This window comes from Tachypleus tridentatus, chromosome 6 (genome assembly GCF_004210375.1).
Source record: "Tachypleus tridentatus isolate NWPU-2018 chromosome 6, ASM421037v1, whole genome shotgun sequence".
Lineage (NCBI taxonomy): Eukaryota > Metazoa > Arthropoda > Merostomata > Xiphosura > Limulidae > Tachypleus > Tachypleus tridentatus.
Window position 1 is genome coordinate 124,379,178 of NC_134830.1, and position 12,673 is coordinate 124,391,850.

Consider the following 12,673-nt stretch of genomic DNA (forward strand, 5'->3'; position numbering starts at 1 on the left):
GATATTCCTTTCTCCAGATGCTTGGAAGTCCTGTAGAAACCATGTCATTAAGTGCAAGATTTGCCAAACTGCAAATAATCATGACAATCCTCAGTCACCCATCAGTGAGATCAATTTTCGATAGTGTGTACCAGATTCCGACAGTTTCCTTCTTGAGTCTGTTTTGCAAATGTAAGTAATTTGGTTAGCTGGCATATCGGGAATATTTTGTTTGTTGTGTTCAAGTGATGAAGTCCACTGAAAAAAGTATCTTCATAATCAATGAGCTAATCATTAATCTCTGATAGCAATCAGCTCTGAGACCTATTCAGCTCTAGTCTTAAAGCTCTTGCAAGTGAAGTAGCAAGCTGTCCATATGTGAAGATGTAAGATCAGACTTGCTATTTATTAGTCTATTCATTTATTCTGGAAATTATCGTGAACTAAGCTTGATATGCTTTCCAATATAACTTTCCTGATGGCAAGAAACTCATTTGAAATAAAAATGTATCTCAGCCATTCTGAGATACATAATGAAGCAATGTTGTTGTATTAACCAGTTCAATTATTAAACTGGACTTAATCGTGATATGGCTGGATTAGTATAAGAAGATCCTGTCCTGCACTTGACACAGCAGTAGTGGTACTACTTGTCGATTTGCTCTTAATAACTCCTTGTATGAATCTTTCTGTTCTTGGTGGTACAACGAACACTGTCCCTGAAATCATCCAAGTTGAGTAACAGTATCTTGTGTTTAATATTTAAGCAAGTACATACCATATTTTTGTGTGTAATTAAATTGGTGCATGTACGAGGGCTGTTCAAAAAATACGCGGACTGTTTGAATTGCGCGGCTCCAGTTGGTTCCAGGGGAATCCGCTTGGTGTCGCTAGGTTTGCACAGATCAGCTGATTACGACGCCATTTCCCGATTGCAGATATCTTCATTTGTGTATTAGCTACGCGGTTTTAAGTGAAGTGCGATTTTTTCGTTTGGCAGATTTCAGAATGAATGACCGGAAGGAGCAACGACTCGCTGTGTAATTTTGTGTTAAACTTGGAAAATCTGCGACTGAGACTTTTGCTATGCTTAACACGGCTTACGGTGATGTTGCTATGAAGCGTACGGCATGTTTCAAGTGGCATGAACGTTTTAAGGATAGTCGACAGTCCATTGAAAATGATGAGCGTCCTGGACGTCCTTCCACGTCAACTGACGACCCACATATCGACAAAATCAACACCCTGGTGCGGGCAAATCGACGTCTGAGTGTCAGGGAGCTTGCTGAAGAGTGTCGGATATCAGTTGGATCTTGTTACGAGATTTTGACCGAAAAATTGAAGATGCACCGCGTTGCTGCGAAATTGAGCCCTCAGAACTCGTGAGTTTTTGGCCAAACACTCGATCACTGTTCTTCCCCACCCCCACCCCTACTCACCTGACCTTGCTCCTTGCGATGTTTTCTTGTTCCTCAAACTCAAAAGACTCTTGAAAGGAAGAAGATTTGAGACGATTCCCGAGATTAAGGCAAATGCGACGAAGGAGCTGGAGGACATTACAAAAGAAGCGTACCAGGACTGTTTCAACAAGTGGAAACACCGTTGGGATAAGTGTGTGCTTTGGGGAGGAGAGTACTTTGAAGGGGTTCCAGACCTGTAACTTCTAAATAAAGTACATTTTGTTTTATGACGTCAGTCCGCGTATTTTTTTTAACAGACCTCGTATGCATATAATCTATGCTGTTGGCGTTACATGGCTTGTTTGTTTCTTGAATTTCACGCAAAGCTACACTAAGGCTATCTGCGCTAGCCGTCCCTAATTTAGCAGTGTTAGACTAGAGTGAAGGCAGCTAGTCATCACCACCCACCGCCAACTCTTGGGCTACTCTTTTACCAACGAATAGTGGGATTGACCGTCAAATTACAACGCCCTCACAACTGAAAGGGTGAGGATGTTTGGTGCGACTGGGATTCGAACCCTCGACTCACCGATTAGGAGTCCAACGCCTTAACCGACCTGGCCATGCCGGGCCAACGTTACATGACTTATCTTACAATGATCTCAGCAGATTGCAAGAATATCTTCATTGATAAGTTCGTAGAAGGGCTTCTTAGCAAGGCAATATGGCATCACCTCGATGTGAGAACCATCCCACCATTATTGAGGTAGTTTTTATTATGACGTGGTATTAAATGGAAATTTCAAGCTAGTTGCAAAAACGAATGAAGCATCTAGCATCAGTTGCAGCGGTTGCACTTTGAACAAACAGAATTCAGCCAAAGGTCAAACAACACCCACACATCCTAGTATTGAAGTGCAACCACAATGGTATTCAGTGAATGGACAGGACTATCCAGGTAATCCCGTAGTGTATATGTTACAACGTAATTCACCATTGTCTCAGCCTGTGAAATATTACGTAACGTGTGCAGTTGATAAACTGACTTTCTTCTTGATGACGAGAAACCCACTCGAAATAAAAATATATCCCAGAACAGCTGGTATGGGTCTTAACACTTTTACTGACAAGGAGAGAACAGCGTTTCGACCTTCCTAGGTCATCCTATCAGTAAAAGTGTTAATACCCATATCAGCCGTTCTGAGATACAAACTGACTTTTTGCTGTAGAGTTATTCCATGTCAGTCAAATCAACCTAAGAATAATAGAATGCACTTGAAAAAAGAAGTTACAGTACCTCCATATACACAAGTGATATTTTAAGGCCAACTATAAATAACATCTGTGTCAGATTACAGGTTTACAATTCATATGATCTATCTAGCGAAACAAAAGTATAAATAAGACACGATTATGTCTTACAACTCACTCATAAAGATGGCGTTGTAATATCTAAACATGTAGAATCAACTTCTTAGTGGTAATATATTGACCTTGATTAAAATGTCGTTAATTGTTTGCTTATTTTAACGTTGTGTGTTATTTGTTGTTTTAACATTATACACAAGTGCCAAGAAATAATACTCGTGTTATTACATATGCTTGTTACATGCTTATGGCTCCTGAATGCAGATCTTGTATGATAAAAAAGAATTGTTTGTAGTTCTTGGTTTCATAAAATATTTTCAGTACTATTTGTGTAACAGAAGGATCATTACTGAAGTAGTTGATGGTAGACTGGATAATAATGTTAAAAAATTATTCTTTGATCATACATGAGACGTTGTGCATTTGTTGAATGCGTAGATCCCGGACAGTAAGTGAGAGTTGAGATCATTCCTGCTATAATGATAACAAGACACAAAGTAAGAGATTCAACTAATGTAAAAATGCACAGTCAACAATTTGATAGATTAGAGAGGAGCAGATTAAGGACTTTAACCCTAGTATGGGCAGAACAAGATGAAGTCCATCTGGCTCAGATTGTGAAACGTATCACGGATATTTACAAGAAGTTACAAGAGTAGGATGGTGTACTGTGGCACTGTTTTCAGTGGTATTCTGTTTGTGTTACAACTAGTAGTTCCTAATTAATTAAAGCATGAGATTCTTCAGACTTGAATAACAGAAAGATGAAGGATATGTGCCCTTATACTAATGTTCAGTGGTGGTTCTCCTGGTTAAAATGTTCGTATACCAGAAGAGATGCAATAATAAAACCCTGTATGATGTACCAAAGTGAACACTGGGTAGGGTCTTGGTATATGGCAGTAGCATGGAAGCCTCTTGGCTCTGGTTTGACATGAGCTCATTTTATGATCTGACATGATACTCTTATAGTACGAATCATGCGGTCAAGGTGTACAGAGAAACACTTAATACACACAGATCAGCTGCATACATATGTGATCAAGAGTCAGAAGGAGAGGTAATTGAATGAGACAAATATGAAATCATTGTTTTATCTCACTCCCACTCTGAATATGTTATTCAAAGTTATTCAGATGAGGAAATACCATGTCTAGAAGCATGATGCAACATTGATAGTTTACAAAACCATCAATCACGACTTCTTAATGGATATGGTTAGATTAGAAACCGAAGAAAATTAAGGCAGTCATTTGGTCAAAAACCGCTGATTGAAATTAAATAACATTCTTTTTTTCCAAGCTATCAGATAGTATTGTAAGGTACAGCGTAGGCTACGCATTCTGTGGTTGGCATTTTCTCGTCTGAAATTAGGAAGGCTTAATTATTACAATAATAATGGGACTAAAACGTTTTTTTGACCCTTCTTCCTGAGCTGTTAAGCAGAGTTTATCTGTAAGAAATATTCATCTTATGTTGAATGACAGCTGCTTCATTAATGTATACAGCTTAGGATGACTGGTGCCAGTAGATGTAATACTTAGTGCATCACAAGTTTGCATAAATGAAGATGTTAGCTAGGTGTTTGATAAAGAAATTTGAGCGGGAACCACAAGCAATAGATGGAAAGCCATTAGTGTATGCAACAAAACGTAATGAAGATAAATGTCTATGGCCGTATATGTTTACAATGCATGTAAGAATAAATACATTTTTGTGGTTGTACATGTATGTAGAAATATTGTATGAAGTCATTCAAAAGTGTGTATTATACTCGAATAAATCAGTGACATAATACAAACACAATGAATTAGCCACGGTGAGTATAAATATATAATTTGATCTTGATGTTAGGCTGACGTGAGGTTAAACATAATTATTGACTTGGAAGATATTATTAGAAAATACAATGTGTCAGTTATTATCATTAATTCACATGAGAGATTGTTTTAACGCATACATTGAAATATTCGGTAAGTAGTAAGTTTTCATGGAAAGATAAGAGCAACAGAGATAACCACACAAGAATTGAGAGAAAACGCAGATTGTTTTTTTGATAAGAGAAGGCAATATATTTTGCTTGTTTTGAATCAAAATATTTGTGGGCTGGTGAAATTATCAACATTATACGAAATTTACCAACAGTAGTTTAAATAACAAAACAAATACAAACTTTGTGTGTGTTGATTCAGGTTGAAATAGTTTATACACAATTTCCTAAATAGTTTCTTAACATTGTTTCAGTACAAGATGCCACATAAGAGACATAAAAATGTAGGTTGTAAGTGTTGCAGAAAGTAACCTTTATACGAGGAAACTTTGTAAAGTACAAGCACGTTAGTATTAAACTTATAACTGGAAGAAGATAAGGAACGTTGGTAGATCCCAAAGGTCAAAAGCTAAAACTAGCATTTCTTATTTAGAGTCAGGTCACGTGTGTAGGGTCCGGTTATTTTCCTAGTGAACTGACTACTGTTTATGTAAGAATGAAATGCTAATAGAAGGAATGAATCTCGGTCAAAGGGCAAACATAGGTCAAGTCAAAACTCAAAAAGGTTTGTGGAGCGAAACGTTCACAGGTGCTAAGGACATATATATATATATATATATATATATATATGCTGTGGGATATTAGAACATGAACACATATTAATCTTGTAGAAATGTCAATTGACTGATGGAACTTGTTTATTTCTCTGGTGGAGATAATGTAACTAGAATATTCCTTCAGCCTAATTGTCTAACCTTGATTAAATGGAACTCAAGAGATTTTAATGTGGAATTTTGTTAAATATCTAATCCCGTACTTGATGTTTCTAGTGCTATTTTCTAAATAGTTGCTATTGAAAGTTGTATCCAAACTCATGTACCGCAGTATTCCATCAATTACAAGGTCGATTATGGCCAAAGAGAAGACAGTTGAAAGGTATCACCATTCAGCAGAAACCTTTATTATACATTTTCCTTGAGGTCCCAAGACTTAAAATGTGAGGTCGATAGTGTTAAAAAGGTTTTCAATTACTCTAATGTAATGCGCCATGTTACATACGATTTATTTTCGTTTTTCACTAATGATTACTTGGTTACTCAAAATGGAATTAATTCCAAAAACATTCAAATAAAAAGTTATCACTTTTCATTTATAAGTGTTCTATCGCGTTTTTTTAACAAAAAAGGAAAGTATAGCTTCTTGTTGTTAATTTTCTAGTCCTTTCTATAACTTTTAGGAACTTGAACTGAGGTATACTCATTTGTAGTTTTTATGATTAATGTACAATGTTAGGTCTACTGCATATATGTCATTTTTTTATGTATCTTTCGTTACTCTATGGTAAATGTTCTTTTATTTTGTTGTATGTTTATAACATGTGTCCAAATAGTTTTCTACTTATCTTCTCATTCTTCAATACCAGACATTTGTGATAAAAGATATGCCTGTGCTGTTTTAACTTATATGATTCTTTGCTACATATTGTTGTTTTGTTTAACATCCATGATATTAGTTATGACACTCAGGCTTTACTTCATGTTGAGCATTTTAAAGGGTTTTTATTTTGATGGTGTATCATGTATTGACATTTAATTTTATATCTGTATATGTGTTAGACTGCTTCCTTCCTAGAGAAGTGAGGCCTGGCATGACCAGCTGGTTAAGGCACTCAACTTGTAATCCGAGGGTTGCAGGTTCGAATCCCCATCACACAAAACATGCTCGCCGTTTCAGCCATGGGGGCGTTATAATGTGACGGTCAATCCCCCCTTCATTGGTAAAAGAGTAGCCCAAGAGTTGGCAGTGGGTGGTAATGACTAACTGCCTTCCCTCTAGTCTTACACTGCTAAATTAGGGACAGCTAAGGCAGATAGCCCTTGTGTAGCTTTGCACGAAATTTAAAACAAACCAAACCTAAAGGGGTGAGGAAACATTGAACGATTTAACCCATTCAGTGCAGCTAGGGCATATATTTCCCAGTTCTCTCATCTACTCACACTGCAGGCTGGAATAAATAGTTCTCATTGTCGTTGCTGTTTATGTTTTCCTCTGTTGGATCTCGGTTCATCATCTTAACTATCATCACTAGGTGGAAAGCTAGCATCACCATATCTCATTACTGCTTCATCATCACACATTTGAACACAACTTGCCTCACTTTCAATATTTTCTAAACTATCTGGGTGAAGAGCATCAATGATATTGAAATAGTAATTGGAATTACAACTTGCCACTCTAACAACATGGGCATGTTTGGCACAAGTTGTTGTACATGTCATTTAGGCATCTTTTTGGTTACTGAAGAGCTGAGTGGAAAACATTGAGGGAAACCACATATCAACATCAGGTGGAATGCCAGTAAAAAGTAACAACTCATTTTACTCCCATATATCACACAAGGCAATTCTTAACAATAATGGGAAACATGAGTTATCCCATTCACAGTTAAAGGGTTAAATTCGTTTTCACTGTAAGCTTTATGTTAGTGTATGTAGTGTTGTATTTGCATCAGACTTATTGCTTGAAGTAGAGTGAAAGGAAGTATGGTATACAAATATACCATAGGTTTATGCGTGTTCATAATATCTTATTTTTTCTGTATAAACAGGCAAGAAAGCTCTTAAGTTGATCTAGTTCTAAGCAATCCTTGTTTTTATCGAAGGGAGAATATTGTTCATCACGACACACGATGATGGGATATTGACACCAATAGTAATTAAATGATTATTCAGGTGATAGTTATGGGTTACTGATCCACCCATGTTGTAACAAGAAAAGCAAGTAATTTAGGTAAGGCAAGTCACTCTCAGTAAATGTGAGGTTTCGTGAGAACTATAGAATGTTGTAATTATTATGCAATGTCATCTTGAGTGAGTTGAGTCTAAATGATATCTGGATGGGTAAATAACTGAAGGTAGCCAGGCAGATTGATGGTCTATTGTGTTTAATATTCAAGCAAGTACACACAACTGAAGGTGGCAAGGAAGAGTGATGGTCTGTTGTGTTTAATATAAAAGCAAATACACACATTGCATTTGTGTTAATGTACAATAAGTGATATATACAGACTTGTTATTTAATTTCACTGGTTAGACAGAATCCATATTTATATATGATTGGAAGATTGACATGACCAGCTTCTTCTCCTGAATTTTTCAGAAGAGTTAAGTGAAATTCTACAAATATGTATGGTGCTCAGTTTGCTTCTTGTAACCGAGTTACACAGGTTTTATGGAACTCCAGGGTAGCGTCTAGTAGCTCTATTGAATAACTTTTTGCTAAACCTTGTGTTTAATTTGCTGTCATATTAACTTACTTTGGTATAAACAAGTCTGCTACTAGTTGAACAAAGATACGTTTCAATAAAATAATTAGAACTGTTACACGACTAATATTACATGTACAAGTATGATTTAGAAACAAATTTGCAATTTGTACTTACATTTATAACATTAATAATTATTTCATAAAAATTCTATAAGTTTAAACCTACAGAAATATTAAAAAATAAATATAATAATTGCATGTTACTTCCTACAACATGTATTTTCTCTGTATGCTAACTAGAACTAGATATTTTAGTCTTATAAGATGAAATCTGTTTGTCCTATCCAAGAGAAGCTCAGTGTTAGTGGCAATGAAAATATTTATCAAAGTAAACAATAATTTTGACATCAGGTGGCTGTATATTCTTAATAAATAAAATTAACGGTTCCACTGATCATTTAGACATAAGCTATTATTTTTCTTGTGTACAGCTGTGAAGCTTGGTACATTTCCCACAAGTCTCTGGATGTGGCAAGTTATTATCTTTCTTGTATACAACTGTGAAGTTTGACACATTTTCCACAAGTCTACAGATGTGGTAAGTTATTATCTTTCTTGTGTACAGCTGTGAAGCTTGGTACATTTCCCACAAGTCTCTGGATGTGGCAAGTTATTATCTTTCTTGTATACAACTGTGAAGTTTGACACATTTTCCACAAGTCTACAGATGTGGTAAGTTATTATCTTTCTTGTGTACAGCTGTGAAGCTTGGTACATTTCCCACAAGTCTCTGGATGTGGCAAGTTATTATCTTTCTTGTGTACAGCTGTGAAGTTTGATACATTTCCCACAAGTCTCTGGATGTGGCAAGTTATTATCTTTCTTGTGTACAGCTGTGAAGTTTGATACATTTCCCACAAGTCTATAAATGTGGCAAGTTATTATCTTTCTTGTGTACAGCTGTGAAGTTTGATACATTTCCCACAAGTCTATAAATGTGGCAAGTTATTATCTTTCTTGTGTACAGCTGTGAAATTTGATACATTTCCCACAAGTCTCTAGATATGGCAAGTTATTATCTTTCTTGTGCACAGTTGTGAAGATTGGTATGTTTCCCACAAGTCTATAGATGTGGTAAGTTATTATCTTTCTTGTATATATTCTTAGAAACATTTCATATGTATACTTCAAGTATCTATAAACCTGCAATAAGTTTTTATGTAAAGTAAGCTTTACATTTACTTACAATGAGTGATAAGTTATTGAAATGAGGAATATTTGTGTAATCACGTCCGAAACATCCAGTCTATGTCATTAATGTGAAATAGAATTGTTACATGCATTTTAAACATACACTCTTTAGAAAAACACTGAATCTATTACAACTGCTTCAAATTTCAGTTAGTTTTTATTTGTATTATTTGTAACAGTTAGATATTGCAAATTATAAATTGTCTCTGTTTCTACAATTATAGTTAAACAAGTACCCAGTGTTTAGTTGAAATATATGGTCTTTGTTTCAAAGATTAAAACTGTATAACTGCCCTCAGTTTCAACTCACTTTTGAAATTGAAACAAATTTCTATTTCAATCTGAATAGGTTCCAACTTTCATAAAAAAGTTCATTATTTGATTAAATATGTCAAAAATAATTAGAAATAAATCAGATTTAAAAATCAAAATGTCTATTTTTATAAAAGGTACAATATTAAGTAAATGAATAATGACTGATAGGTCAAGAAGCAAGTAAAATACACACAGAACAAGGCAAGATCATAATCTTAAATCATCAAAATTTCATGATTTATATAGGTGTCTACAGTTAGTCAGCGACATTAATAGTTGAGAAGTCAATAAGCATCAGAGATGTATGCAAAGCAAAGTAACAATATCATCAGTTCATGACTTATTCAGATATCTATAAAGGAAAAAACATGTTGCACTAATACATCCAGCAGTTGAAAGGCTAATAAAACTTATGATGGTTCTAAAAGATGGAGGATGGCGTTCAATAAATGATAATTGGAATGGCTTTGCTGGCACTTCCTGTTGATGAAGAGACAAAATAAATGTTAATAGTGTAATAGTAGTACTTTTTTAGTTACTAAATATTGAACACTACCTAATTATTTTGAAGTTCTGAAACAGAAAACAGAAATTGCTTCAATACTCTAGAAAAGTATCTCACATATAAATGTTACTAGTTTTGGTTTCCTACCTGTATCAAGGGTAATTAATATTTCTCTCATTGTGGAAAAGTTGTGAAATTTAAAATAATGTACAATAAAATTATGAGATCAAAACAACAATACTAACATCTCTTATGAGTAACACTTTAGCTTCTTAAGGGCTACATATTTGAAACATTAATGATATATTTATATTTAATTTTTTATTACTTAATTATTTACTGAGCCAAGAAAATTTCTTTAAAAATATGTATTAATCAACATCTCTGTTAATCTAAACATGTGAATTTAAAGTAATTTTTTTTCTTACAAGATATTCTGCTTATTGTAATGAAAAAATTATTCCTATACAGGTAATAATTTCAGTAAATGGAATCCTCATAACACAGAAAGACAAACTTGATGTTTAAAATAAAAATATTAATTAAAATCTTATGTTAAGAGTAACATGGATGTTTCTAAATTATGTAAGATTAACACAACTTTTATAACAAGAAAACAAAAACAATTTCTTTGTGAATTCTATCACTGGATGGAATCTTGTAATTAAATTATTAAATACATATTCCAGTGCATGTAACAATGATATATTTGTATGTTTTTTCTAAATGTTTTCTACAAATTGCTATTACTTGTACATAGTTGTACTTGTAGTCTTAAGTTCATAAATAGTTTCTCACCTTCAACAGAAATTTACTAAGTAATGGTTCTATGAGACATGTACAAATAAACTTGCCCATACCATTTTACATCTAATTGATTAAGTAACTGAATATACATAATAATTAATTCTGATTTAAATAATTTGCTAACATCTAAATTAATGAAGGAATTGAAATTAAATAGTTCACTGAATGACTGGCACTCTCATATGACTAACTAGTTACTCGTATATATAAATGTATTTTTGTTTATTGATAGTTTGCAAAGTCTCTCAATCATAAGATCATTAATCTAGTTATATTTTAAACTGAAATACTAAAAATACACGTCACAAAAATACATATAATAACATGTTTTAAAAATGTTAATTTGTATTCATGTTGTCTGCAGGCATCAATCATTGCCTGCTCAGGTCAGTGTTTACATGATCCAAATCATTTCAAAGAAATTTCTAGGTGTTATGCCCCTACTTTCACAACCTCCCTCTAGTCAAACACCAATTTATAACAAATGTTTGTGTTAAGAAACACATTATGCTTACAATAATATTTATGTGAGAGATGTTAAGGCAATAAGGTATTTATATTAGTACCCTCAGAGGACTACTACATTATATAAATTATCAGTTGATATCACAAGACAAAATATTTCAACATTAGCATAATATGCCCATGAACATACTGTACCTTGATCTCTGGTTCCTCCTTCCAAATACTAGAATAAGAAGTAAGACCCATGGCATAAAGAACCTGTTAATACAAGTAACTCAATGAATCTGTTAAGAGAAACTTTTGTTTTAAACACTTCAGTACAGATGAATATCAGATTTATTTTTTAAATAAGACAAGTTGAGAAAATGTTTATAGATTCTGGACTATAGGTAACATATTTCATCATATTAGATTCACAGTTGTAATAATAATAGATGTTAAACATGTTGAAGAAAGTTGTATAGATTCTGGACTCTGAACAACATATTTCACCATATTAGATTTACACTTGTTATAACAATAGATATTAAACATATTAAGAAAATATGTATAGATGATTAAGAACTATGGGTAACCTATTTCACAATATTGGATTTACATTTGTTATAATAATCTTAAGAAAATTTGTATAAATTTCAGGCTATAGGTAACATACTTCACAATATAAGATTCATGTGTGTTATAGTAATAGATACTAAACTTGTTGAGAAAATATTTATAAATATTGAAGTGTAGATAACATATTTCACAACATTAGACTTAGATTTATTGTAATGACAGATATTAACCAGTTTAGGAACCTTTTACATATTGTGGACTGTGAGTAATATATTCCACAAGGTATTAATACAAAAGTTAGCAGTTGAAGAACTAAGGGTCAGCATATGTTAAACACAACTCACCTGTAAATATTTGCACCTTAAAATGTGCTCATTAAGTGAATAAGAAGTTCAAATAGTAGTACAGCATGAACACAAAAAAATGAAACAATCTTACATTTTTTGTTCTAATAACTTCAATTTGTTTTTGTGGAAAGATTATAATAATTACTGACCTCTCGTGCAGCTCTCTCGCCTGCTTGTACTGCACCATTCATGTAACCAGGCCATGATGTTGCAGTCTCTGTTCCGCCAAAGTAGACCAAGTTGAAAGGTTTTCTTATTGTCCTAAAAGTTTTTATATATCAACGATTTCCATGTTGTTTCTCATTCAAAATTACATATTACTCAAGGAACTACATAAATGTTCCACACGGCTTACATATTTGACAAATGGCAGGCTATACTTAACTATGTTTTGTTTTTTAATGAATATAACCTTAAATGT

The 12,673-nt window shown here is 33.7% G+C and overlaps 1 protein-coding gene across 2 annotated transcripts in view; it reads right to left on the reverse strand.

Annotated features, from left to right (window-relative positions):
• Positions 1-9,672: 9,672 nt before the first annotated feature.
• LOC143253563 (amine oxidase [flavin-containing]-like) overlaps positions 9,673-12,673 on the reverse strand; it is a 68,205-nt gene continuing 65,204 nt past the window's right edge. For both annotated transcript variants that reach the window (XM_076507628.1, XM_076507629.1), the window contains 3 exons: positions 12,402-12,513; positions 11,543-11,605; positions 9,673-10,050 (listed from right to left, as the gene is read on the reverse strand). In XM_076507628.1, coding sequence (XP_076363743.1) covers positions 9,904-10,050; positions 11,543-11,605; positions 12,402-12,513 — 322 coding nt within the window. In that variant the 3' untranslated portion in view covers positions 9,673-9,903. The remainder of the gene's footprint in view (positions 10,051-11,542; positions 11,606-12,401; positions 12,514-12,673) is intronic.